The sequence below is a fragment of the Erpetoichthys calabaricus genome, chromosome 13, assembly GCF_900747795.2.
Source record: "Erpetoichthys calabaricus chromosome 13, fErpCal1.3, whole genome shotgun sequence".
NCBI lineage: Eukaryota > Metazoa > Chordata > Cladistia > Polypteriformes > Polypteridae > Erpetoichthys > Erpetoichthys calabaricus.
In genome coordinates, this window is record NC_041406.2 from 115,177,671 (window position 1) to 115,205,548 (window position 27,878).

At 39.5% G+C, this 27,878-nt stretch overlaps 1 protein-coding gene across 1 annotated transcript in view; it reads right to left on the reverse strand.

The window, feature by feature from the left end:
* The window catches only part of tsnare1 (T-SNARE Domain Containing 1), a 919,576-nt gene that overhangs the window by 720,705 nt on the left and 170,993 nt on the right, over positions 1-27,878 (reverse strand). Inside the window, exon 2 of the mRNA XM_028817483.2 lies at positions 23,613-23,730. Coding sequence (XP_028673316.2) covers positions 23,613-23,697 — 85 coding nt within the window. The 5' untranslated portion in view covers positions 23,698-23,730. The remainder of the gene's footprint in view (positions 1-23,612; positions 23,731-27,878) is intronic.

Below are 27,878 nucleotides of genomic sequence, written 5' to 3' on the forward strand. Positions count from 1 at the left end.
ATAAGAATCTGAAAATCTAACAACATCATGTTAAAGTTCGATAAACTCTGAAAAGAATGATACCAAACATATATATGTAGGTTTTTAAATAAGCCCGATTTAAAGCATGACAAAAAACGTGACATAATAACATCACATAAAATCGTTGCAAAAAATTGTTGCACTTTTAGGTTTAAGATGTTATATATATAGAGTAGACAAAGGGCACCTACCCAGCAGAATAAACCACCCAGAAGAGCTGAACAATGAAATAACTTTATGTCTGCCTTCTTCTTATTCTGCAGGTACTTAAATGTATTCCTCTGTGTAATACACTCTGAAAAATGTGTGAAAAAACATTGATTATAGGAAGTTAGTGTATATGGAAAAAGCAACAAAGTGTGCATAATAAAGTTTCATTATTTAAGCAGGTAGTAATTCAGTTGAAGTTGTAATTTCTAGTGGTTTGTGATGACACAGTGTGTTTCAAAAATAAAGTGGGTGATGAAGGGATTGCATGTAGTGTTAGCAACATCATGTATGTGGAAGAGCCTGAATAGCTCATGTCTTCTTTGGGAATGTGACTTACTGTATGTTATCTGTTCTGTTACTGTTGAGCAAATCATAAGGCAGCGGAATGTTTCATTTTTTTTTTTTTGCCCTCACAAAATACTGAAGCTTACTGCCAGGAAAATCTTTTTAACACATTATTTCACAAAAGTAAAGTGTTAATTTTGCAAAAGAATTACATTATTTTGTTATTTTGTAATAGTCATTGTGTTAATTCACAAAAGTATTGCGTTATTTCACAATATGTATGATTTTGCAAAAGTATATTAAGACACAACCTTGTGGTGTTACTAATAACATTGTTTACATGTGTGATCTGGCCGTCTAGTGACAGCTAGTGAAGAAAATGGTTACACACATGTGTGGCATCAAGTGACAAGAACTGTGAACAAAAGTTATAGGTATACATTTAACCCTGCATATGCTAAGGGTTATATTTAGGGTCACAGGGTGCCATGGATTTTTGCTTCAACCCTGGGTGTAAGGCAAGAAGGAAACACGGTGGAAAGTGTGCCAGTTCTAAATAGGGAACCAAACTCACAGCCATTCAGAAGAGAGTGTGCTGCATGCAATCCAGTAGCAGAATCCTATAAATTAAATACAGTTTACTTCTAATCGAGTCATTTGCAAATATAGATATAGTTTGAAATGGTGGGATCTGGAAGCACAGTAACTGGTGTGCATCCCTCACATCATCAGGGGCTTGTGTTAGGGATAGAAAAAGGAGATGGGTGTTATTTACGGCACATTGAGGATTAATCATACTTTCCTTAATCGAGAAGTATTACTGACACATTTCCAATATTCAGTGTTACATCAGGTAATTATACGCAGTCAAGCTCACTCCCTGATACCAATCAATCCAGACATAGTGCCCTGAGATATGGATGGCAGCTCTGTACTACCACTGTGCCTATGTTAAAATACCTGGACTAAACTTACTGAACTTTAACCAGATTAAAATTGAACGTACGCCTATAACATCTATTTAGTTCTTGTCACTTGATTGCAAGCTACTTACGTGCTTAATCTCTGCCTCAATAGCTGTCAGTAGATGTCAACGGCAGCAGCAGGCAGTGTCTTTGCGAAATAATGCTGTGTTTTTCTGAACTAGCACAACAATTATTGTGGAATATTGCAATACCTTTGGGAAATAATGCAACAATTAATGCAAAATAATGCAATAATTTTGTTTTTTTGCTTTCAGTGGCAGGAATCAGCTGCCATAACAAAGTGCTGTAAACACTGCATTTTTTGTTTTTTCACAGAAATGGTAAAAAGTGTATCAATACATATATGTTCTCAGCTTATAACAGTTTTACAGTCAGACTGTATAAATGTTAAATGAAATTAGTATCAGTGCATTTTCCTAAAAATAAACCAGAGTAACAAAGCTGTGTTAATAAGCCTGACTGCTGCAATTCTCCACTATTAACTAAAATGTTGTCCTAATAGCAGAAAGCTGCTATATGAAAGTTAGGCTTGGTTCTTATTTGCTAGGTGATGATGGTAACTGCACATGCAAAATAGTTGCACTTGAAAGTGGTCAGTGTTATTTTTATATACATTATTGTATCCTTTTATATTCACGAAAGAAATGTGCTACTGGCATAGACTTGATAGAAGATGATGGAAGAACATAATGTTACTGTTGTTAAAGAACAAGTAACTTAGTTGACTGCATTTGCTTACTGACCGTCAAAGGATGCTTTTGTTTTTAGAAATCAGTCAGTCATTTTCCAACCTGCTATATCCTAACACAGAATCACAGGGGTTTGCTGGAGCCAATTCAAGTCAACACAGGGCACAAGGCAGGAACAAATCCCGGGCAGGGCGCCAACCCACTGCAGGACACACACACACACACACACACACACCTACACATCAACCACACAGTGTATTAATTCTGTTGTAATATCTGATTGCCAGAATAAACCGTCCAGCAGAGCTGAACAGTCCAGTAACCTACTGTCTGACTCCTACTTATTCTGCAATTGGCCATGTATGTTGCAATACATTATGGAAGGTTTTTACTGGGCTCCAGTTCTTCTAGGCCTGAGCCCAGTAACAGCTGCAGAAGCCCGTTTTTCCAAGATCTGGTCCTGCCTTTCCTTGTAGGCGAGAATAAGAGAGTTTTTTTCAGTATAAACAACAGAAAGACGCGATCTAACCAATTCCCCCAGTGAGCCCAGGGTGGAATAAATAAGACAAGATCAGTGATCTCAGCAAGGTGCTGTACGGCAGACAGCTCAAACGCTCAAAGAGACCGTTTACGTTACGCCAAAGTGACCTTGAAATATTACAGATGAACTGAGAACGATCAACAACATGCCAACAAAGAGTTTGGACATGGATGCCTGTCACTGGCTGCCAGGTGAGCAGACGGCTGATAGGGAAAAAGAAAAAGAAAATATAAAACTGTCTTAATGTGCAGAAGAGAGAAAAAGACAGACGTGTTTGCAGCCTGGAAGAAGGCTGAACAAATGCGTATAAATAATGCAAAGCTACAACACAAAAGGCACAGCCTGACATTCCCAGTAAAACGAAGAGGACAGTGCCCACCCTTCTAAATGCCCACTTCCCAAATTACTGTTCCTGCTGTGATAATACCTCATATGTGTGAAAAAATTGGTACAGCATAACAGTCTAGGAAGCTTCATCGAGTTCATTAGGAAAGGCAATATATTAAAAAATGTAAGGCTTATTTAATCAGTTTTTGTTGTTATTCAGTAATGAATTACTTAGCTGTAATGCTCTCTACCAGAGCTCCAAATAAGGTGGGAAAAAAACAAAGTGAGGAATAATGGTGGAAATTAAAAGGCAATAAACATCAGCCACCCGGTCAAAGGGATTCCAGCCTTTATCTCGTCTTCTTTTAAATGTCTACTGGTTGATCTCTGCAGGAGATAGAGAGACATGGGTCAAGCTTTTGTTCCTAAATCACTAACACTATTCAAATATTAATGTGTTGATATAGTCATGTTTTTGCATCGAGGCTTTGAAAATCTTCCTTCCAGAATCCAAAGGAATACTACAATGTGTTCCCGTTTGATAAAAAAGATCCAAACTCCGATAGCTGTATCTCAGAAATCAGAGATGTACAGAAGAAAGCAGTATGGCATACTGGATAAGGAAGTAGACTCCAAACTGCAAGGCTGTCGGCTCCATTTCTGGTTCTAACTCACTAAGTGAGCCTGAGCAAGTCACTTAATCTGTCTATCTCCTAACTTTAAAAAATATGTATATAAACGCCAGTGTACTTGTGACAGTGTTCATCAAAGAAAAGGTGCTATATAAATTAAGAGTTGCTGATGTGGCAGAGCGCCCCTCAGTGGTAATGTGTCACAACACAAGCCAACATGTATACAGTTACCGTATACCCGAGGCATGAGTGAATCCAAAGGTTAACTGCAACACACCGATGATCTAAATGCACAATCAAAAGAAGGACAGTTAGGGTCAAGCTTAAGGACAAGCTGCTCCATTTAAATTGACTGAGATCAAATGATATAAAAAGGGAAATGAGCAGGAGGAGGAGGAGGAGGCTGGGATTGCTAGCGTACTGGAGTGTATGGAAATCCCCATGTCCTGTCACTTTGATTTATGTCCGGTGTCTTTGTGACAACATCCCGTCGCAGTGCGTTAGAATCACTGTCTGACAGTCTAAGGAGCTCAAATCACAGAGTATTCTAATATTAATGTGCCTGCCTGTCAGAGTTAGAAGCAGCAAACGGGATCCATGCAAAAATGAAGACGTCTCATCGCAGTCGAGAGAGGTGACTGCCAGTCTGGTAGTGAATTTTGTTGGCTTTCAAAAATATCCCTGAAATATAATCTATTAAATGGTCTCCTCTTTCATTTCATCCTTAACAGGCATAATGGCCGAGTGGAGACTGAGTCCCAGCAAACGCATCCACCCTGTCTTTTGGCTCTCATTCACAATTCATTTTGCAGCGACTCCTGTATGATTTTTGGCATTTACAGATTTTGAGCTTTTGCATGATTTATGAAGTGCAATGCAACTGTGTTATTTTGCTATTAGTGAATCAGTCCTTCTTATATATACCACCACTGACTCTGTTCGGAGTAAAGAAGATTAAAGTACAACAAGTACAAGTTGACACTGTGAGAACTTTGTACTGATTTTTGAGACATACAAAAAATTGTTTTCTTATTTAAATCTTTCAGATATTATAATGTTTACTAATTTAGTAGTCTTAACACTAGTTCTAAGTGAAGTAATGTTTTAATTGGAATGATAAAGTATGAGCATATTACACCAGTCCTAGCCTCACAACCCCGGCTCCATGTGCAGATGAAATAAGTGACCAAGTACTGTGGTGGACGGCAGGACTTTATGGACCTTCAAAATCCAACTTGATGTTATTTTGGAGGAATTAAGTGGATAGGACTAGTGGGCTTCGTTGAACTGAATGGCCTGTTCTCTTCTATTTTTTTCTAATATTCTAATGTGTCCTTTATGATTAATTTTAAAAAAAATGTGATCCACTGTTTCCAATATTCCTAACAATTCTGTACCTTATGTTTCTGTATACATTACTAGAATATCAAATGCTGGTCTATTAAAGATGACTAAAATTAACTGTAAACACTCTAGCATTTTCTTACCAAAGGGCCCCCTCATCTGACTTCCACAAATATATATTTAATTTTTGAAAACTGAAAGACATATTTTGTTTATTTTTATGCTAAAAAAAACTGAGAGGATGGTGTCTTGAGTCATATTACTTCACAAACTGGAATACGGAGAGGCATAATAATACTTAACAATATGTGCGTAAGTTAGCTAGTCGACAGCAAAAAGTTTAATCATGATGAAAAAAAGAAAATATTCAAGAAGTAAGCAAAGCAAGCAATTGGCACAACAAGCCATTGCCAGACTATACCAAAGATATAAGCTGTGTGTTTATTCAGATGCTACCAGTTTTGTCGACAGAGCAGATCATGCCAGCATCACGGTGAGCTCCACAGAAGAGGCTTCTTCAACATGTCTTCCTTGCCCACCAATTCCCATTGCATTAATCTGTCAATTAAGATGTGCTGGATGGCCTGCCAGCCCGAGACCCATGCAGAAGTAACAATATGGAATAATTACAAAATAAGGCATTAAAAACACCAAATTCTAGCAATGTTTTTTATTGTAATGAACATGAAGATGGAAAGACTGAGGCATGCATTGAATAGCACTGAAAATGAAAATTGGGTGCGTTCACACAGGCAGTCCAGTTTCTAATGGGAATTGCTATAGCACGTAGGGTTGAATTGAGGATATGACTTCAATTTCCAGTCACCAGGCTTTTTGTGCTGTTGACACTGGGGCTGCTGGGAGAAATTATATGAGGCATTAGATTTAATCATAAAACTGTAAGAAGTTGAGCCTTCATGATCATCTTTTGTGATCTTTATTACACCATCCTCACTGCTACTCAAACCTGTTCACTTGGATTACAATTACCAATACCTCGAGGATTATAGTTTTCCCTGAATTTGTGTTCTGCGTCATGTGTCTAGCTTGTTTGTGTGAGATTTTGTGTGGTTTGAAAATCGTGAGCATGCTCCTTTCATTATGAATCATCAACAGACAATTGTTAGATAAAATTTTAATTTCTTTCAGGATGCTGTTCACTGGGGACATTTCATTAATCGCCATCATCTGCATGTGGTACTTGACTGTGTTTTGACACTGTGTTGTGTCTACGAGGGTTTAATTGTGCAATACATGTTGAGAGACAAGCATTTGAAGAGAGACCAGTATTTGAACAGAGTGAGAGACAGACTGATGGGAGATGGGCAAGCTGTCATTGCTATTGAGCTGGTGGAAAAGTGAATGAGGGTCGAGGTTTAACTGTTTTATACTTTGTATACTCCATTGCATTTTGTTTTTATTTTGTTTTAGGTGCATTGTTACTGTCTTTGGCACCTAATTTATTTAAAAATATACTTTTCCACGATCATACTCAATATTACTCCAATTCTTTATCACGCATGCCATCAGAATACAGACCTATTTCTGTTACCATGGTTTTATCTAAGTTCTTTGAAGAATTACTTGTAAGATGCTTTAAACACTTTATTCATTTTAATGATGACTTGCTACCTATTCATTTTGGCTTTAGAACAGGTGTACATTTCAGCTATTTCTTGATGTTGACCAAGAATTTCAAATTATTTCTTTAAACATCAGCTCTGTTTTGATTGTGTGAACCATAAGGCTTTACCATAGAAACTTTGGCTGTTTGGTGATGGAGTTGCATTATAATCTGTCCTGGAAAATGTCTTAACAAGCAGACAACAGTGTGTTGTTATGGACACTAAATCTAGTCTTTGTTCTTGTCTTGTCTCTGGTGGCCAAAGGACAGTGTTTTGGGTCCTGATTTATTCATTCTTTGTTTAGTTGATATGTGGCAGAAATTGGAAAATAAATTGATTGCTTATTCCAGTAGTGCTTCTATCCCTAGGCACTGTCTGGATAAAGCTTATTCAATCAATAGGGATGCGGCTTGAAAATCAAACTCATATGTTCAATGTTGGATTGTTTTGAACTGCATAAAATCACATGCTATCATTATAAGCAGGTCCACAACCTTGTTTATCATCTGCACCCTTATTTCTTATTGTTCTCCAGCTTGCTGTGTCTGACACTATCAAGCTATTGTTATGTTTTAAGAGTCTCATATGTGACTAAACGTGTTAAGTTCTCCACCATAACAGCAGGCTTTTCAGGTCTGCCCACAACAGGCACAACCGAGATACCCAGCCTGTTCCCAACTACTAATTCCACGCTAACCTAGCAGGCCCCAAAATGGGGATCTGGCTTTATCTGTTCAAAAAACAACTAGAATCCCAAAATTTAGCAAAAAAAATGCCCAATACAGAAGACAAAACATGAAAACTCTAGCTTACACCATAAATAAAGATGTATTTAACCAAAAATACTAAAATTACATATCTAAGTTAATGATCCTCAGTTATAGTGCAATTGGTTAATTGGATTTATCAAAAAAACTATGTACCTAAGTACTTTTAAATATGCAATATTTGTATTTTTTGTACTGGGGCTACTATTATTAGTTCACTTGAGCAGCTTACTGTTGAACATGCCATATACAGTCCTTAGTGTTGTTGGTGTGAAAGAGACTACAGTAGAATTCCATATTAAAGCAGTATTCAGTAATATTACAAAACGTGATTTAAAGCTGATTCATTCAAAGATGAAATCTGTTAAAAATCTCAATTTTCCATTAGCAGCAATGCTGAATATTTGTATTTCCTATGTATACAATGGATTTGAATAAATGTCTACCACCAAAAAGACAACAGTGTGGCTTTTCAAAAATGCAAGGCTATGCAATGATAAAAAAAAAATGTAATGTAATCAGTTTCTCCCAGATTTCTTGTCACATATTGTACACACTGGTCCACCAAAGTAATCTACAATGCTGCATAATATTTTTGCCCATTTCTATCTGTGCTCATTTCACCAAGGGGATCTTCTAATTGCACTTAATTCATGAAGGGGGAAATCCCCCCTCTCTATGAGTGCTGGCTGAGGTCATCATGGGACTTTAAAGGTTAAACTGGGTCCCAAAGCCACAAAGGCTGAGAAACACTGTTCCAAGATAAACATAACCTAGTGAGACAACAAAACTGTTATTCGAAAATGGTTGATGAAGAAAAGTTGCTATCTTTGATGAAATGGCGCTTTTATTGATTCAATTTCACCAGTAGATTTGATGAATGGGGTGTACTAATGATACTATTTTAAAAATCATAATTTCAAAGCAACTGTGATATTTGCCCGGACACCATCAGTGTGAGACCACATCTTTATCCACAATACCTTTATTTGTCTTCCACATAACACACAAGTCAGTCCCGCACAAGTCCCACAATGCGTCTAGCCCCAGTCTCCCTTCTCCTGGGCCTTCTCTCTCCTTGTCCTTGGGTCACCTGTACACTCCCTCCAGGAGCTTCGTCCTTCTCCTGCTCCCAACTCCAGCTCACTGACAGGAGAGAAGCGGCCCCTCTTATCCTCACCCGGATGAGCTCCAGCTGCTCCACCTGACTTCACGTCCTGGTGTGGCGGAAGCGTCAGGAGAGCACCTGGAAGCACTCCGGGTGACCCTGGAAGGATCGTCCTCCATATGTGTGCCGGAAGTAAATAAGTCCCGGGCTCCATGAGGCTCGGGGCGCCCCCTGGAGGTGACCAGAGGCCCCAACGGTCTTGAGCCTCCCTGCTCTCCTTCCATGGGCCTCTTCTACTCCAGGGTGGTTGCCCCCTCGTGGCCCAGAGGACAAATATGCCACAACTCTGTCCTTCCAGGCATCCCGGCCGGGTCTGACCCTCAGCCATGTATGACACAACCTTAAGAAGTATAGTATACAAGCTCAGGTTTCTGAGTACGTTACTCTTCTGCAGCAGGTGGTTGTGGAGACCGAAACATTACGGTGGTATTTACAGGAGGTGCAAAAGCTGCATCCCATTCAGTCACTGCACATTCCCCCTAAAACTTTACTCAGGAGATTTCAATCAGTGCAGCCTAATATGTTATCTCCAACCAAGTAGTTTTCCATCCATCCATTATCCAACCCACTATATCCTAACTACAGGGTCACCGGGGTCTGCTGGAGCCAATCCCACCCAACACAGGGTGCAAGGCAGGAAACAAACCCAGGGCAGGGCGCCAGCCCACCGCAGGGCACACGCACACACACACACACCAGGCACACACTAGGGACAATTTAGAATTGCTAATGCACCTAACCTGCATGTCTTTGGACTGTGGGAGGAAACCGGAGTACCCGGAGGAAACCCACGCAGACACCCGGAGAACATGCAAACTCCATGCAGGGAGGACCCAGGAACCGAACCCGGGTTTCCTAACTGCCAGGCACCAAGTAGTTTTACTAATGAAAAATTATATTTTTTAATTATGCCTGTATTATTTCCTTCTTTATTGGTAAACCTCTGAAATGGCCATCAACTCTGTATGCCAGTAACCATCCTTTCACAATGACTTAGTTCCTCTTTTTTATGGTAATTTCATTGGATATTCCATATTCCTAAAATTCATAACCACTAATAGATCATTAAATAAAGAATAGAGCAACTGATCAATTGAGGATTAAACTGGAACTTTTAAGACCTTAGTAGAAGATTCAATTTGAGCAACAATGCATTGATTTTTACATTTTTCAACAGAGGAGTTGAAAGACAATTTGGCCAGCCATAAAGTAGGGGGTATTCTACATAACTATTAGCATAGCCTTAAATTGCACAATCCAAATTTTACAAGGTAAAATGGACAAATGTGCAATTAGATGGTGCAGCTACATCTTTGTCTGAAAGTAAAGATTCTCAGACTACTACAGAAAACAAATGATCTTATCTTATGCAGGGGTTCTTAGTGAGAGTTGCTATTTCTAGCCCCAAAGCTCCAGCAGTTTTTTTAGTTTTAGCCACAAATACCAATCTAATTCTGACATGTTCAGTTTCTCCAGAAATTTCAGTTAAGTTAAATACCCGCCAAAAACAAATTTCAAATCCAAGCTATTGATGGAGATCCTATAGGTATTGGCTTCACAGAGCATATCACACCCCTCTTAAAACTAATGACAGGTATTGAGTCTCTCAAAAAGAAAACAATTTCATTTCTCAGAATAATTTAATCAAGTCCAAATATCATTCTTAGATGCTCTTAGTTGAGAAAACATAATCAATTAATTGGATACAAAAAGAAATGGAGCCATGGAGTGAAATCCACCTTCATTATTTCTTATTAAAAGTTAAAAAGGCTGTATATTCTTCATCTTGCCTCATTGTCTGGTATTGACTATATCTATGAGTATCTACAGTTTGCAGATTTTCAGTTTGTTCGTGGTTGTTTATATGATTTGTACAACCACACTGTTTAGCCCTGAGGAAGGGACAGTTGGTCCTGAAATGCATAGACTGATCTCCTTTGTGGTTGCCTTCATCAACAGTTCCAAAGAAAGTTTGAAACCCTGAGTTATTTCTTGGTCTTCCGACTGGCCTTCCCCTATTTGCTGGGGACTGAACACTTCTGGACATAAAGAACAACGTGATGGACTACTCCTGCTCCTACACCTGTATTTTTTCTTGGAATACAATTGCATGGAAATGTTTGGAAATTAAGTGTAGTTAGCTATAAGATTGTCCATCAATTGTTGAATTCTATTTCTTGAATACAAGTACTCCACTGTTTAACAATAGTTTTGTTATTTCTTATGTTTTGCTTTTATATCAAACTAGCCAACCCGCGGCGTACCATACGCCGCATAATCAGGCTGGGTTTTTAATGATTTTTAAGCACAGGGAAAAAATTAACATTTGAAAAATCCGGAGGAGAGGGGAAGGACGCCGAACCCTCATGAAGCATCAACACGTTTGAAGCAATTGTGTCGGAAATCAAAGCTTCGAAGCATTTAACACTCACCTCTGTAGTGACACTTCCTGGCCATTTTTATTAACGTTACAGAAACTTATGATACATTTCAATGACGTCTGTTAAAACTCGTATTGCTTTTATTTTTTCGCAGCTACAGACTGACAACGAAGAGAAGGGTTCGTCAGCAGCTTCTAGTGTGTGATGTGTAAAAAATATAAATATAACTTCTTTAACTGCTTTGTGGCACTGTAGTAGTATGGCTGCTTTGCAGTAAGGAGACAGTGGAAGATTGTGGGTTCGCTTCCTGGTTCCTACTTGTGTGGATAGCAAATTATCCACGACAAACAAACTGTTTTACACGCTGCAAACCAACCCGAGGCGTAGTATACGCCGCTTTTTCAATGCTTTTTAAGCAGAGGGAAAAAAAAATGAACATTTGCAAAATCCGTAACGCTGCTTTCAGTAAGTACAATGCACACGCGTTTAGTTTGTTGGTGACTTTTTGCCAGCTGTCTTTCCTGGTTTGGGCTGTTTTTGCAGTGTTACCGCTTGTACATATTAAATCTTGAATTCCTTTGAGTAACTAATTAACTAACACACACCCACCCACTCAGCTTGTGTGAAAAAAATGCACCCGTTCTTTCATCATTTTGTTGCAGCAATATACATTGTGTTTTCACTCAGAGCGGAGGTGCGCATTCATCTCGGATTATTACATCCAGCTAATCTGCTACACGACTGTGTTTGAAAAACCGACTTATCCCTGATGAGTTTCACCGGCATTAATGATTAGGAATCTGGTTGGAACAAAACACTGCAGCCACAGGGGTTCAGCAGGACCGAGTTTGGGAAACACCGCTGAACACTCGTGGCTCTTGCCAACTCACGGCCTATCATATGTCGCATAATTATGTATTGATGGGTGAACACTTTCTGAACGACACAGTTGTCCAAACAGAAGTGAAAGTAAAATTGAGACTGGTGCGTTCTTTAACTGCATTCTCTGTCTTGTAGCGCAGTGGTAGTGTTGGAGACTGTGGAAGATTTTTGGTTCATTTGGGCTGCATTTGCAGTGTTACCGCCTGTGCATATTAAATCTTGAAATCCTTCGAGTAACAAATTAACTAACACCCACCCACACACACACAGCTTGTGTGAAATAATGCGCCCGTTCTTTCATCATTTTGTTGCAGCCTATCAAAGACTTGCTGCCCCCAACTCAAGGTGGCTCAGAGGTCCATGTGTAGCGTTCAACAGATGAACATAAATGACGCCGTTTTTTCCGACGTGTCGCGTCCCAGTTAGTGGGCGTGGCTCTGTGAGTTGTCGTCGTATCCAATGGTCATAGAGTTGGTGGGCGACGCTCTTTCCTACTTGTCAGCGGCTTAGTGAATCCACGCCTCTTCCTGCGTGCTTTCATGGGTGTCTTGTTTTGGTGTGCGTGCTTTCATGGGTGTCTTCCCCTTTGTGAATTATATATACAGTAATCCCTCGCTACTTCGCGGTTCACTTTTCGCGGATTCACGACTTTGCAGGTTTTTAAATACAAGTGATTGCCCGCCTAACGCGGAAGTTATGTTCCAGACCCATCAGCAACAGGAGAAAATCCGCGATATAGAAAGACCATATAAATAAACATTTTTATAGTTTAAGCCTTAAAATACCCATCCCACATGCTTTAACCACATGTAAACTTATAAAACACACTTTGTTAACACATATGATATGTGGATGTCGGGCTAAGGATATGAGTAACATCTCACTATTATAAAACATTTTAACTTCACGCAAGACAAGACAGTGAGACAGGAAAATTGGTGATGTACAGGCTTTTAAATTATTGACACGCAGAGCAACAAGCAGCACAAAGCCAGCACAAAGTCCACTTCTCCTTAGCGTTCATTCAGCTCCCCACCCCCTTGACAATGCGAAGTGGCAGGAGCGTACTGCGCTTCCGGGGAGGGGGGGTTTGAGCGAAGGTGCGTTCAGCTCTCACACACACACACACACACACACACACACACACACACACACACACACACACACACACACACACACACTCCTCCTTCCGAACGCGCAGAGCGACAAGCAGGCATTTTGGCAGAAGCAGCACAAAGTCCATTTCTGCTCAGTGTGAGTTTAGCTGCCCCCCTTCACAAAGCGAGTGCAGACACATTGACGTCTGATTGCTGCATGCAGTGTGCAGTGTTGGTCCTGCGGTGTTTAAGAATGTAGAAAGTGTTTAAGAGCATAGGAAGTGTTTATAAGAGCGTGGCAAAGGTTAACAAGAGAGCGACAAAGGTTTATAAGAGTGTGGGAAGGGTTTATAAAGCCTTAAAATATGTATAAATAATAAAATAAATATAGGTCGCTACTTCGTGGATTTTCACCTATTGCGGGGGGCTCTGGAACGTAACCCCCGTGATAGGTGAGGGATTACTGTATAGATATTAAGTTCATCTTCTCTCTTTGAAATTTGATTGATTATTTATAGAACAGAAATCTTTGGAATTGTCTTTGAACATGGGACTTAAGATTGTGCCCTGGATCTGTAACTTCAACAACCTTGATAATGGATTTATTAATTAGTCTTATAGGGACAGAGTTTTATTTTTTGGGAGAACGAGCATAGTAATCAACATCCATGTATTAAACATCAGGACACAATAAAGTTACAGTAAAAACTGACTATCCTCCACCCTTGATTTAATCTATTCTCAATCATATTTCATATTTTGTTCTCATTGTCCCATTTGGATTCATGTAAAAACTATTCACACATGGTTTTAGGGGTTGATTGTACCAGTCTACCTTAAACATACTTATACTCCACCCTTATCCCCAAAATGGAGACACATTTATCACTTATGAAATGTTTTATTACTGTCTGTTTGTCCTACACAAAAAATATGAATTGCATCAAACTTCGATTATATTCCTCATGCTATTTCTTATAAAGATCTGAGTACGGAGAAAAGCAAGGTGCAAACCATACAAGGTTCAAGGTTCTTTATTTGCCATTTGTGCATAAAACCAACAGTCAAGGCTCATTGGAATTCTTGTGCAGAGCTCTTTCAGAGTCATAGTAAAGATTTAAAAAAAATAAACAATAAAACAATATAATAAATAATATGAATTATAACAACACTATACAAAAAGGTGGTAATAACTACACAAAAAATACAATTATATTGCAGATATTGCACAGTTAAAATATTACACATTTATCACTTGTCATTTACATGACAAGTGAAGTGAGGTAGTGTGGGGTTATTGCACATGTTCAGTAATTTTGTTTTGCCATTAGTCTGACTGTGGTGGGGAAGAAGCTATTGAAAAACCTTGTTCTGTGAGTGATGATGCTGTCCGCTCTGCTGTGTCTCAGGTTGTACGTACAGTTTTTGTGTCTGAGCAGAGAGTGAGCTGGATGGAGTGAGTCCCTGATAATTCCCTCTGCTCTTTTCCGATAACAATGTGCGTACATAGAGTCCATGGAAGGAAGTTTTGTCCCTATGATCCTCTCTGCAGTCTTTATGACTCTTTGCAAAGCCTTCCTCTCTGCTTGTGTGGTGTCCCCATACCAGACAGTGATGCCTGCGGTGAGTATGCTCTCTATCAGTCCTCTGTAGGCCTGGGTGAGAGGGTGATGGTTCAGTCCGGCTTTCCTGAAGGCAGGATTCCTCCTGAAGTCCAGTATTATTTCTTTGGTGTTGTCTGTGTTGAGGATGAGGTCATTCTCCTCTCCGTAGACAAGAATGTTGTTTACCAGGGTCCTGTACCCTGACTCTCCCCCCCCCCCCCCCCCCCCACCTTGATGAGCCCCAGGATGGTGGTGTCATCAGCATATTTAATGACGATGGTGTTGTCCTGGGTGGAGACACATTCATAAGTGTACAGGGTGAAGAGAGCTCAGCAGACACCCGTCCTCCCATTCTCACCATCTGTGGTCTATCTGTCAGGAAGTCCAGGATCCAGTTACAGGTGGAAGTTGGGACGCCTAAGTCTGTCAGCTTCTCGATCAGTTTGCCCGGGCAGATGGTATTGAAAGCAGAACTGTAGTCCAGGAAGAGCATCCTGGCATACGTTCTGCTACTTTCCAGATGTTGTAGAGTGTGATGTAGGGCTATTGCTACCATGTCATCTACTGATCGATTGGGGCGGTAGGCAAACTGGAGAGGGTCCACAGTGTCCGGGACCATGTGGTTGATGTATGTGAGAACCAGTTTTTCTAGGCACTTCATGGTGACTGGTGTGAGTGCCACTGGCCTGAAGTCATTTAGGGTGGATGTGTCCGGTCTTTTGGGAACTGGTATGATGGTGGAGGATTTAAAAATACGGGGGACTTCTGCCTGGGATAATGACAGGCTGAAGATGTCAGCATACATACCAGCTAGTTGTTCCCCACTGGCCTTCAGAACTCAGGGAAGAACTCCACCGGGTCCCACAGCCTTGTGGGGGTTCACCTTCTTCAGAGCTTTCAGGATATGTGTGTGTGTCACCTGAAAGGCAGTGTCCATGGGGTCACAGGAGGCCTTGGATGGTGTATCTGTGTTCTGCCTGCCGAACCTGCCATAGAAGGTGTTAAGGCTGTCTGAAAGGGTGGCATCTCAAGGGTCTGTAGTTGCTGTGGTTCTCCTGTAGTTTGTGACAGACTGAATTCCCAGCCACATGCTGTGCGTGTTGTGGTTGAAGTAGTAGCCTTCAAGTGTTTGTGAGTGAGCCCTTTTTGCTGCTCTGATGGACTTCTGCAGCTCGTACCGGGCTCTCTTATACTCCACTTGATCTTCTGACTTGAAGGCCTCTCGCTGCTTCCTGATTTTCTGTTTTATGTCACCATTAGTGTGGATAGCGCTTTGAGTACTGAGAAAAGCGCTATATAAATGTAATGAATTATTATTATTATTATTATTAAACCAGGGTTTTTGGTTGGTGAACATACGCACAGTCCTGGGAGGGGCACATATGGATGTGCACCAGCTAATGTAGTCACTAACATTCTCTGTGTATTCATGAATATCTTTAGTGGCCTCTTTGAAAATGATCCAGTCTGTGGCCTCTAATCAGCCCTGCAGACTAGCTGTTGCATCATCAGTCCAGGTATTAACGGTCCTGGCTATGACTGGCTTTGTCTTGAGCCTTTTGTTGTAATCTGGTTTAAGACGGATCGCCAGGTGATCAGACTTTCCAAAATGAGGTTTTGGTTCAGCTGAAAAGGCATTTCTCATGTTGCTGTAGCAGTGGTCCAATGTTTTATTTCCCTTAGTGGGGAAGGTCACATACTGATGCAGTTTAGGCATGTTTTTATGGAGATTGCAATGGTTAAAATCTTCTAGAATGATAACAGCGGCGTTAGGATATGTGTGTTCATGCTCGTTGATCATATCGTGTAGCTCCTTCAGTGCAGCCTCCTCCTTAGCGGAGGGGGGGATATACACGATGATGCATTGCAGTTCTCTAGGCAGGTAAAATGGCCTTAACTTCAAAGTCAGATATTCCACATTTTCAGAACAGGATTTAGAAATGATCTTACAGTCGGTACACCATGATTGTTTGACGAGGGCAGTCGTTCCTCCTCCACGAGTCTTACCGCTGTCCGCAGCTCATTGGTCCTCACTGAAGACCGTGTAGCCATCTGGTGTTATTAGCTCATTGGGTGTCCTCTCCCCCAGCCAGGTTTCGCAGAAACACAATATGGAACAATCCTGAATGTCCTTCTGCGTGGAAATCTGAGTGTGGAGCTCATCCATTTTATTTTCCAGAGACTGAACGTTTGCAAACAATATGACCAGGAGGGTTAGCCTTCTATTGCTAACCAAGCGCTGGAGCCTTTGGTCAGCTCTTCCCCATCTGCCGCGCCTCCGCTTCAGCCTGTTCTCAGAAGAGCTCCCTGTCGGGGGCTGGCCTAGCGTCGAGTCAGCATAGCACGCTAGCTCAGGGTGGGATTCCAGAGAAATCGGGTCGAAAAGTCCGATATGGCTACGCCCTCTCAGTTGTAATAAGGTCGCCCGATCATAGAGAACGTTTGCAGAGTGTGTCTTAACTCGGCACAAAAAAGTAAGAAGGAGAAGAGGAAAAAGAAATAACTTGACTCGGAGAGCTCCACAACGTTGCCCTCTGGGGAGTGCCATCAATCAATGGTCAGAACTATATACAGAACTATTAAATGGGTTAATTGTTTCATAGAGTTTGCTAATAATTACCAGCAATTTAATCAAATATTAATCCAGTAATTTCCCCTAATAATAAATCTGATGAAGAAGACATCCAGAAAGTTTATTAGTTCTCACATAAAACCTTTGATAAATTGAAATTATTATGTACAATTAGCTCCAGTCCTGAATCATCTAGACATCTCCTTTCCATTTGAACTGAAAGTCAATGCCTCTAGTATAGAGGTTCCCAAATTCTGTTGAATTTCTGCTTACTGCGTTCATTTTTAATAGAATTCACATTGAGATAGTCTAAACATCAGATACAAAGTAATGTTATATATTTTTAGGATAAGGCAGTAGAGATCCTCATTAAATTATTGTGGTTAGTTATACTAGGGTGTTGTACCGTGTTAGCCTTTATGAATGTAGTAAGACAGTCAAGGAAAATGACACCTTTTATTGGCTAACTAAAAAGATTACAATATGCAAGTTTTCGAGGCAACTCAGGCCCCTTCTTCAGGCCTGATTACATTGTGCCTGAAGAAGGGGCCTTAGTTGCCTCGAAAGCTTGGATATTGTAATCTTTTTAGTTTGACAATAAAAGGTGTGGTTAGTTAGAAAGAGGAAAAAACATGAAAAGTTTCAATTCCTAAGAAAAGGAGGTTAAATAACCTTTATGGTTAATGCTACAAATAGTAAGCCTGACACTTACATTTACTGTATATTTGTATTTATTTGCTTGGCAGATGCTTTTATCCAAAGTGACTTACAAAAGATGTAAACATAATCGAGTAATATTAGTCTAGGGCAAAAGTTGATTACCACAAGTAATAAAGATGTAATAACAAATTATTTACAATCATAGATTAAAATCAATACTACAATTAAACTTAATCAACAAATTCATTGACAGTATAAAATATCACAGAGTAAAGTTTTTTCTTTTAAATTAAACAGATATTCACAGAACAGATGGATCTTCACTGACAGGCAGCAGTGGAAGGTGACCACCTTGTGATCATAGCTGATCCACTTACTTACATTACGAATCTGCTAATCCCTGTTTACATTTTACCAAGAGCCTTTCTCATGCCCTTGTCTTGAATTTCTTTGGCTAGCTGAGGTCTTCCCTTCTGCTTACCACTCAGCTTCAATCAAATTGGCCATATAGCCTGAAGGGGCATTTAAGCCCCAGGCATGAGGCACTTCTGGATGCCCATGTGAATTACTTCCAGGGTCCTAGATGCTCTATAGAATCCCTAAGGCTGTATACCTAGCCCTCCATCTTGCAGTCTTAGGTGCTCCTGCACATTTGTACCTCTATAGAGATAGAGAGAGAGAGGTTGGGAACATACGCTGCTACAGCGCATTGCTGCATCCACCACACGGCAAACCACCCGCATGAGATCCAAGTACAGCTGTGCAACCGGTTTTTTTACAGTGGCTGGAGTGCCAATCCTGCCACCATCCCCCAAGTTTTCCCTGCAAGTTGGAGGACTTGCTTGCAGGGCTGGATGTAGATTAACATCATACTCTGGACAGAGCATTACTCAGTGGTCCAAAAGAGTAGAGTCATGACTGGCATTTCATCGGTTTCGAACCAGCAACCTTACTGCCGGCACAGATCCCTAGCCTCAGATCCACCACTCCGCCAACTTCTATAGAAACCTAGTGATAAATCCCATAAATCCTGAAGAGCCCAAACATGGTGTAATGAGACTCCACAGTGCCCTTTAGGTTTCTGTTCTTGTCTAGTAATGATCGTGTTGGTCAGAACTAGTGATGTTTCCTGAGTTGCATTTGCAATATAATCAAAGTCCTAAGTTTTTCCATGAAATACTTAGATATTAAGAAAGATAAATATAATGCAGGCATTTTACAGATGTATTTGGGGAGATTTCAATACAGTCAAAATTTTAAAAAGTACAAAATGGATCTCAGCAGTCTGTGTTGTAAGATGTAGCTAACCCGGGTAGCTCTTTTTTGATTCTTCTTTAGTGAACGCATACCTCTTCCAAAATGCTACATAGCTTTTTGCGTAAGTACTATATTAGTTGCTTTAAATAATGCAAGCGTTCACATTGTTACCACTGAAATTGCCCCATTAATGGCTTACTATACTTTGAAAGCTTTTACTCTACTGCTCTTCTTTTTCAGCTTATTGTTGTTCCAATCTCCTGTCTTTAGACCTTCTTCTAAAGCTTTAGAAGGGAAGAAAATAAGATCATGTTAAAGAAAAATAGACCTTCTACAATAAAGAAGATACTAAGTGCATGAAATACACATCATGTGAGGCTATTTTACAAGTGGTTGTATAACTAACCGGTGACCCTTCCAGGGTCAGTTCCTACCTTGCATTCAACCCTGCTAAGGTAGGCTCAGGCTTCCTATGATCTAATAGTGCAAAGGGCAGGCTTGTAAATAAAGGAATAAATTATAGGACAATAACGTTTGCTTCTGATATGCAGGATTATAAGCCTGCATACAATCTGTTTTGTGTTTCCAATAACCACACATCTTTCATTCAAGTTGCAGTGCCTCCTGAGTAAACTTCCCAATTCAACAAGGCCCAGACTGCAGTATACTAGTTGTGCTCATTGAACAAAAGGGCACTAGATATTACTAGACATCTTAAACTGTGTAACTTTTCTACTGCCCACTGCATCTATTTAAGGATGCCAGGCTTGGGACCTGCTGAACAATATGACCAAAAGGTACCTCTGGTCTGAGACAGGTTGCATTCACTCACATCTTTTTTATTAAGCATACAGGGTAGCCCATAGAGTAGCACCCTGCTGTGCCTTCCATGGAAGGCTCCTTAAAATATTTCGACATTTTCAAGCCATTATTATGTTGTATTCAAAAGAAAGTCTGCTTTAATGCTACCCCTACTGTGAAAATAAGCCCAGCTGAAAATGGACAAAAAATAATAAAAAAGAATTTGAAGCAGAAAAACAGCCGGGGGGTTGGGCAGGGTTTGGACTGTCTGAGGAGCAGCTGAAGAATTGGAATGGTGCAGAAGGAATGAGCCGTTCCATCCGTCCATTGACACATCCATCTCTCCACTGATCACACAATGAGCTCTCCTATCCTATGTATCAATCAGTGTATCCAACATTCTATTAGTTCATCTAGAAACTTACCTAATCATTGTTAGGAAACATTAGACTCTTGTGTAGTTTATTTTTTTTTAAGCTTTTTCCTGCGACTTGAAAAAAATATGAACGCATTTCACAAAAGTATTGCATTATTTTGCAAAAAATATTGTGTTTTTTTCTCACAAAAGCATTGCATTATTTTGCTAAGACATTTCCTGCTGGGGTCACCAATAACATTGTGCACAGGATGTAATCAAGTGACCAGAACAGAACAAAAGTTGGATGTATACTTTAAATCCTATATATGCTGAGGGGTAAATTTAATCCACCCAGTTTATGATTACAGAGAGCCAGTGCCTTATTGCAGCAGCACTGGGTATAAGACTAGAAGCAAGCATGGTGGACATTACGCCGATCGTTTACAGGGTAAAATCAAACATCAAATCAGAGAAGAATGAAGAATATGCTGGATGTACTCCAGTAGTAAAAACATATAAATAAAGCACGTTAGTTTTAAACAAGTAGTTTGCAAACTGATATTTTGAAACAGTGAGATGTGGCTAGTGTTCATACATTGAAAGTTTGGGGGTTTGGGGGCTTGGGTTGAGATGTGAAGAAGGGGATAGATGTTATTTACTTCACAGCACGTAGAGGGTTAATTATGTTATCTTAATTGTATTACTGACACATTTCCAGTATTAAGTTCTGAAACAGGTAATCATATGCAGTTAAGCACATTCACTGACACCAGTCAATCCACAAATACATGGGGAGAACAAGCAAACTGCATTCAGACCATGGCACAGTGAGAAAGGAATGACAGCTCTGTACTACCATTCTCTCAGTGTTAAACCATCTGTCCTAAACATATTAAAATGAAACCTTATTTAAACTAAATATACGTCAGTTTTAACAAAATTCTCTTTTTTTTTGTCCTGCTCAATTTCCAATAGAACTAATGTTAAACAAAAACACATTACAGCAAAATCCATTTTACCTTTGAAATTCATTACAATGGCATAATATTTCATAATAAAGTGGCATAACATGCATATTTACCTACTGTTCCTGTCAGGAGCTCTACTGAACAACCAATTATGTTGCTTGTTTTACTTGAAACTTGTTACACTCTTAGAGCTGCGGAGCTCGAGAAGGGTTACCACAGACTGGAGGCATTGTGGGTGTATCTAGGGGCGGGATAACAGTCAATCAGATTTGACCTCAGTTGTATTTGCAGAGCTGTGGAGGTTCGCTGCAGATAGACTCTGTTGCTTATTTCTGGGTTTCTCAAGATATGGTTTGACATCAATGAGCATGTTGATCAGATTGAGGATTCATTTTTGGCTTGCCCTTCAGCAAAAGTGTTAATTTCTACTGTTAACTGCTACAGTGTTTTTGCTACTCAAAAGGTTTCCAACGTGTTTCATAAATTCTTTAAGATTTTACCGTATGAACACCTGCACAGCATCATCTTTTCAAAAAAATTTTTTTTTGCATTTGACTGCATCTTTGAGTTTTGTGCTCACAAATTTATGCCTTCAATGATTCTTATTTACCAACGTGACCTTTATTTTCTCAAACATTTTATCATGGTTTTTTCCAGATTTTTTTTAAAAAAAGGTGACTAACAAAAGAACAGATGGCAGCAAGACAGAGATGGTCATTCCATTAGCCTACATCACCCATCGGGTGCCATTTATGAAAGTTAAGGAGAGTATATTATGGACACCGAGGAGTGTCGCTTATGTAACTTAAGTTGCGCATGCTCTGAAAACCAAGGGTGACCCCAGCTCCACTACCCAGACCTCAAAGTCTAATAATTCTGACTGCTCACAATGGACACTGAGGGGCACAGTCGATGTCATTAAAGCAATTTATTTAACAAAAAAGTTGTAACTTTATAACTTTTGCTTAGAACTTATTATTTGATTGCAAGCCACATACGTGCTTTATCTTTTCATTAACAGCTGTCACTAAACAACTGAAGCACACACTTGCATGATGAGCTATCAGCAACAGCAGGCAATATCCTTGTACAGTAATGCAATAATTATTGTAAAAAAATGCACTACTTTTAGCAAATAGTACAAAAATTATTGTGAAATAACACAATTCTTTAGCAAAATAGCACATTTGCAAAATAACATGAGTTTTTTTTTTGAGTGGCAGAAATCAGCTTCTCTGTATTTTGTCTTGTCTATGAAATTTATTTATTTATTTATTTCAAATATATTATTGTGCATTGCTGTATTTGTGTTTCCATTTTGAGGCAAGCACATGTTTGGCCTTCAATGCCAGAAACGTAAAATAAGGAAACAAACAACAAAACATATGAACATTTTAATCAATCTTGTGTTATAACCTGCAATGAGAAACTTTCTGATTATGTTTGTCATTTTGTGTTTTTACTTAGACGAAGAATCACATTTGTCAAGATTTAGAATTTATTGACCTGTAGATTTTGTTTTTACCTTTTTGTATATATTAATTATTTATTTCTGCAGGTCAATCATTTGTCTTGTTATTATGGTGATGTTAGCATGCTGTGAATTTGTAAGCGCCATTTTGTTTGTGGTGATGATGATACCTGTTGCCGTGGGTTGCATGATGTAACATAGGTGAGGCATAAACTGTCACAATGGCACCATTATCTTAGAAGGCAATGGTGTCACTTTAGTGTTCCAGTTTTCTGACTCCCTTCTTTTACTTGTTTCTTTATTAGTGTTAGCAGAAACTAAAACTTGCAGATTTTAGTGTTAGAACCTTTTCTGCTCTATTTTTGTAATTTAAAGGCATTGACAGTTGGTATTTTGGTTTTCTCTCTAGTGTTTTTGACCTTTTGCTGGTTTCTAATGAAGTCTCTGCCTAATCCCCCTTGGTTACCGCATTTCCTGGTCATTTCTTTTTCCCTCTGCCTTCTGGCACATTTGTGCCCCTTACTGTAATTATTTTTTCGGTACTATACATGTGATAGACTTCAGCTTGTTTTCTTTTCATTCCTATTCATATTCCTTTAAGTAAGTCTACAATAATCTCTTCCGTATTCTAAAAATGTATGATTCATCTGATTGGATAATTCCATTTGTTCAATTTAAACTTGGAAATCATTAGCCAATCATCAAATAAATCCATCCATCCATTTACTTGACAAATGATGCATCTATGCACACACCAATCTATCTTCCCGTCTAGTTAAGTTTAAAATCAATTTACAAATCAATCCCTCCATCTATGTATCCATCCTTAAAGTAAAGTCAATCAAGCTATATATTTCCATCAGCCAAACTGGCCAGCAATTCTTCTGACACTGGCCTGTCTATCTGGTCTACAGCCATTCCAGTTATACCACAACATACAAAAGTCAAAGATCTTAAGTCACTTACCTACTGGCTGATAGCCCAGCCTTGTGGGCCCCCCAAATGGGTTTCTGCTGCCAAAAGGACCACCATCAATAGATCCATAAGACATTTTGTTTCCTGCTCAGTTTCAAATCTTCAAAATCTGAATAGCCAACAGAAAACCAAGAAGATAAGAATCAGTGCAAGACCAAGAGCAAAACAAGACAGTAAGGCAGCATGTGCAGCACTACTTTGTATCGAACATTTTTCACTACACTTCTTAGACTTGCCTAAGTCATAACCTGAATTGCCAGGTGCATTGGTTTGCAGGGACAGTGAGTTCACTTATCTCTCAATTGTTCTGATTTTATTTAATCAAATGTTCAAGAAATTAACAGAACAAAAACATAACAGATATGCACAGTCTATGAACCAGGAGAAAGTCACATAGAAGCAGATGATGGACCTTAGTATTCCATGTATCTTCCTCAGAAACATATAAACTCGATTGCAAGATATTAGGAACACCTGTATGCCTGCTTATCCTTGCAATTATCTAATCAGCCAATCATGTGGCAGCAGTGCAATGCATGAAATCATCCAAATACAGGTCAGGACAAACACCAGAAGAGGGAAAACAAGTGATCTCAGTGATTTCCATCGTGGCGTGAAGGTTGGTGCTAGAAGGGCTTGTCCTAGTATTTCTGGAACTGCTGATGTCCTGGGATTTTCATGCAAAATGGTCTAGGATTTAATCAAAATGGTGTGTTAAAAAACAATTCTGCTGATGGAAAAGCCTTGTTAATGGCACAGGTCAGAGAAGAATGACCACAAAGGCTACAGTAACTCAGAAAAAACACTCTGTACAACTGTGGTGAGCAGAAAAGCATCACTGAACATACAACACGTCAAACCTTGTGGCAGATGGGCCACAACAACAGAAGACCACATTAGATTTCACTCCTGTCAGCCAAGAACAGAAATCTGAGGCTGCAAGTGGGCACAGGCTCACCAGAACTGGACAGCTGAAGACAGTAAACACATAGCCTGGTCTGATGATCTTGTTTCCTGCTGATGCTCCCAAATGGTAGGGTCAGAATTTGGCACTGACATGTATCCAATTTACCTTGTGCCAACAGTCCAGGCTTGTGGTGTTGGTGGTGAAATGGTGTAGAGAACAGTTTACTTGACACACTTTACACCCATTTATAACGATCAATCATTACTTGAATGCCACAGATTATTTGAGTAATGTTGCTGGCCATGTGCATCCCTTCGTAGCCCTTTTCTAATGGCTACATTCAGTACGATAATGCACAAAGTAAAAAAGCAAAGTCATCTTAATCGTGTTTCATCAACATGACAATCAGTTCAAAGTTGTTCACTTGCCTTTCCAGCCACTGGATCTGAATTCAAAAGAAAACCTTGGGATGTGGTAGAATGAGAGATTCACAGCATGAATGTACAGCTGACAAATCATGCAATCATGTCAGCATGGAGCAGAATCTCTCTAACATCTTGTGGAATCCATGGCATGAAGAATGGAGATTGTTTTGAGAGAAAAACGAGGTTCTACCCAGTAATGGTGTAGTGTCCTTAATAATTTGATCAGTGAGAATTTGTGCAGCTCTACTGTATATTTACACACAGAGGAAATTAACATCATTCAGTAAGTTGGCTCCAAGAAAATTCCATATTCAAATGGAAGGAGGAGATCTACACAAAATTCTCTCAAGTCTAGGGTTGAAGTGAAAAATTACAGCTGAATGTCACAGTATGTTTTTGCATTCCATTTGGAACACAAGTTGAGGCAGTTGCATATACTTTTATAAATAACGCCCTTTTCAGTCCACCATCACAGTTTACTGTCTTTTTGACACCCTCCACTATAATAGTATTCCTCCACAAATATTAACATGTCTGTTGAAAGAGAACAGACATCCTCTGTAATCACCAACATCCATTCAATATTCGGGAAATACAGTTTAAAGAATACTCCTCCTTCTTCTTCTTCTTCTTCTTCTTTCGGCTGCTCCCATTAGGGGTTGCCACAGAGGATCATCTTCTTCCATATCTTTCTGTCCTCTGTATCTTGCTCTGTTACACCCATCACCTGCATGTCTTCTCTTAGGCCTTTCTCTTTTTCTCTTGCCTGGCAGTTCTATCCTTAGAACCCTTCTCCCAATATACCCAGCATCTCTCCTCTGTACATGTCCAAACCAACGAAAATGATAAATGTTTCATATGTTTTTTTATGGACATTTTAATTTTTCTTGCTGTTAGTTCAGTATTGGGCTCCATAGAAGCCTTTTGAGTGATACTGTATCTACATTCTAAATAAAAAATGTGATTAAAGATTTCTCTCCGCCATGGGTGAAGTATTCCTTTAATGTAAAGTGAACTGTACTAAATGAAGGGAAAAGGAATTTTAATTATAAATACAAAATGGGTCAAACTGACTTAAAAGAAGAAAACTCTGAGTCGGATTTAGGGGTTGATGTTGATTTGACAGTCTCATCATCTAGATAATTTAAATATTATATATAATAACTGTTGTGTATAAGTCAGGGAACATTATGCCAGGACTGTGTGATGTACTGGTGAGGCCAACTCTAGAGTACTGTGTGCATATTATGAACAAAAGAGTACAAAACTGAGTTCAAAAGGGAGAAATAAACATAAGGACCACAATGTTAGAGAGCCAAAGGAGAAATCAAAAAAATTGTCATTTGATCAAAGCAGAAGGTCAGAGGCAAGACCAAAATAATACGACAAACTAATAAATTTCATACATCCACACAAAATTATGTAGAAAACATCACAACAAGATTATGATGATGTATTTTGACCACCACACTACAAAAAGGACATAGCAACTCTATATAGTTGTGCAGAGGAGAGCAGTCAAATGCACCCTGAGATTTAATCAATAAACCTCAGCAAAAGACCCCACCTGCTCCTCTGGGTATGGTCTCCTATCTAACTCTCTGGTGGGATGGCTTGCACACTCACCATCCCTACAGAAGGAAAATAATCCTGTTTGAGCCTCAATTCTCATCCTTCCTTTTCTATAGCAAGCCACATTGTAGCAATGTCAGGAGAGCTTTTTCCCAAACTCCTATGCAGGAAGTGGACTATAAGCCTAAAAAAGCTTTTACTTCTGGATCATGTTTTGGAATCATATCTATGGTCAGACAATATGTCACTAAAACAATGAATCATAACTAACACTTAAAAGGCCAGGTGCACCTGGTGCCTCCCATCCTGTCTCTCCATCCAATGCCTTGTTCCATGGGTGCTATTAAAGAGCCTGAAGCTTTTCTCCTTGCAGGTTACAAGTCTTAAATGACATTTCTTTTATTTTGTTGCCTTCAGAAATACCTGTTGTCAAGGAATTCCTTAAACAGGTCAGTTTTGCTATCCCATGGCATTCCAAAATTCACGTTCCAGTCACCATTAGGGGGTTCTCTTTCACATTATGGGCTCTGCTAGGCCTTCTTTCCTGTTTTGCCTTTGTCTTTTCTTTTTCTTCTTTTAGTCCTGGAAACTCAGGGCCAGCTGAGTAATCTGTCACATCTTATTCTGATTTTTTCTCATTTACTGTGCATTTACTTCTCTGCCTTTCATTTACCTGCTTTAATGATGAAATATGACAGATTGTCTTATTTATTTCTATCATAGGCTTTATAACAAAAGTGAAAACAAAACACCTGCAGCTCACCCCTACCCAGGGTGCCCACATCTATTCTAAAAGCTTGTTAACCCTTCATGTTCTAAAATATGACAACATGGCTGTTGTTTCCTGAACTTACTTGGTATCCTTGTTCTTTAGACAGCACTATTTTTCCCTTCTCCATGATGACATTTCTTTAGTGGAACTTTGAGCTATGCTGCAGTCTACAGGGTCTATCTGTGCTTCCTGAGATCTGCCAACTACCACCATACCTTTCATATGTTTTAAATTTTAAATCCTTTTAGAATGTCTGAGTGTCTCTTTAGATTTTTTTCAACATATTCTTCCATTATTCATTTGGACCATCCTAAATTTTCTTATAAGACACAACCTTCAGGATCTATTTGAAAACTTCAGGCCTAGTGCTGACCAATGGATCTGCCATTTACTGTTTAGCCACACACTGAGCTACTGTGTTTGATTAAAAGATCACTACTGCCCCCAAGACGCAGCAGTTGATAATCACTTTATTTTAACCTCATAAGGACTGTCAGATATATCTATGGCTTGGCTCAGAGAGACAGTCCGGACCAAACAAATAATGCTTTGGAAATATGTGGACAGCTTACCCAGGACTG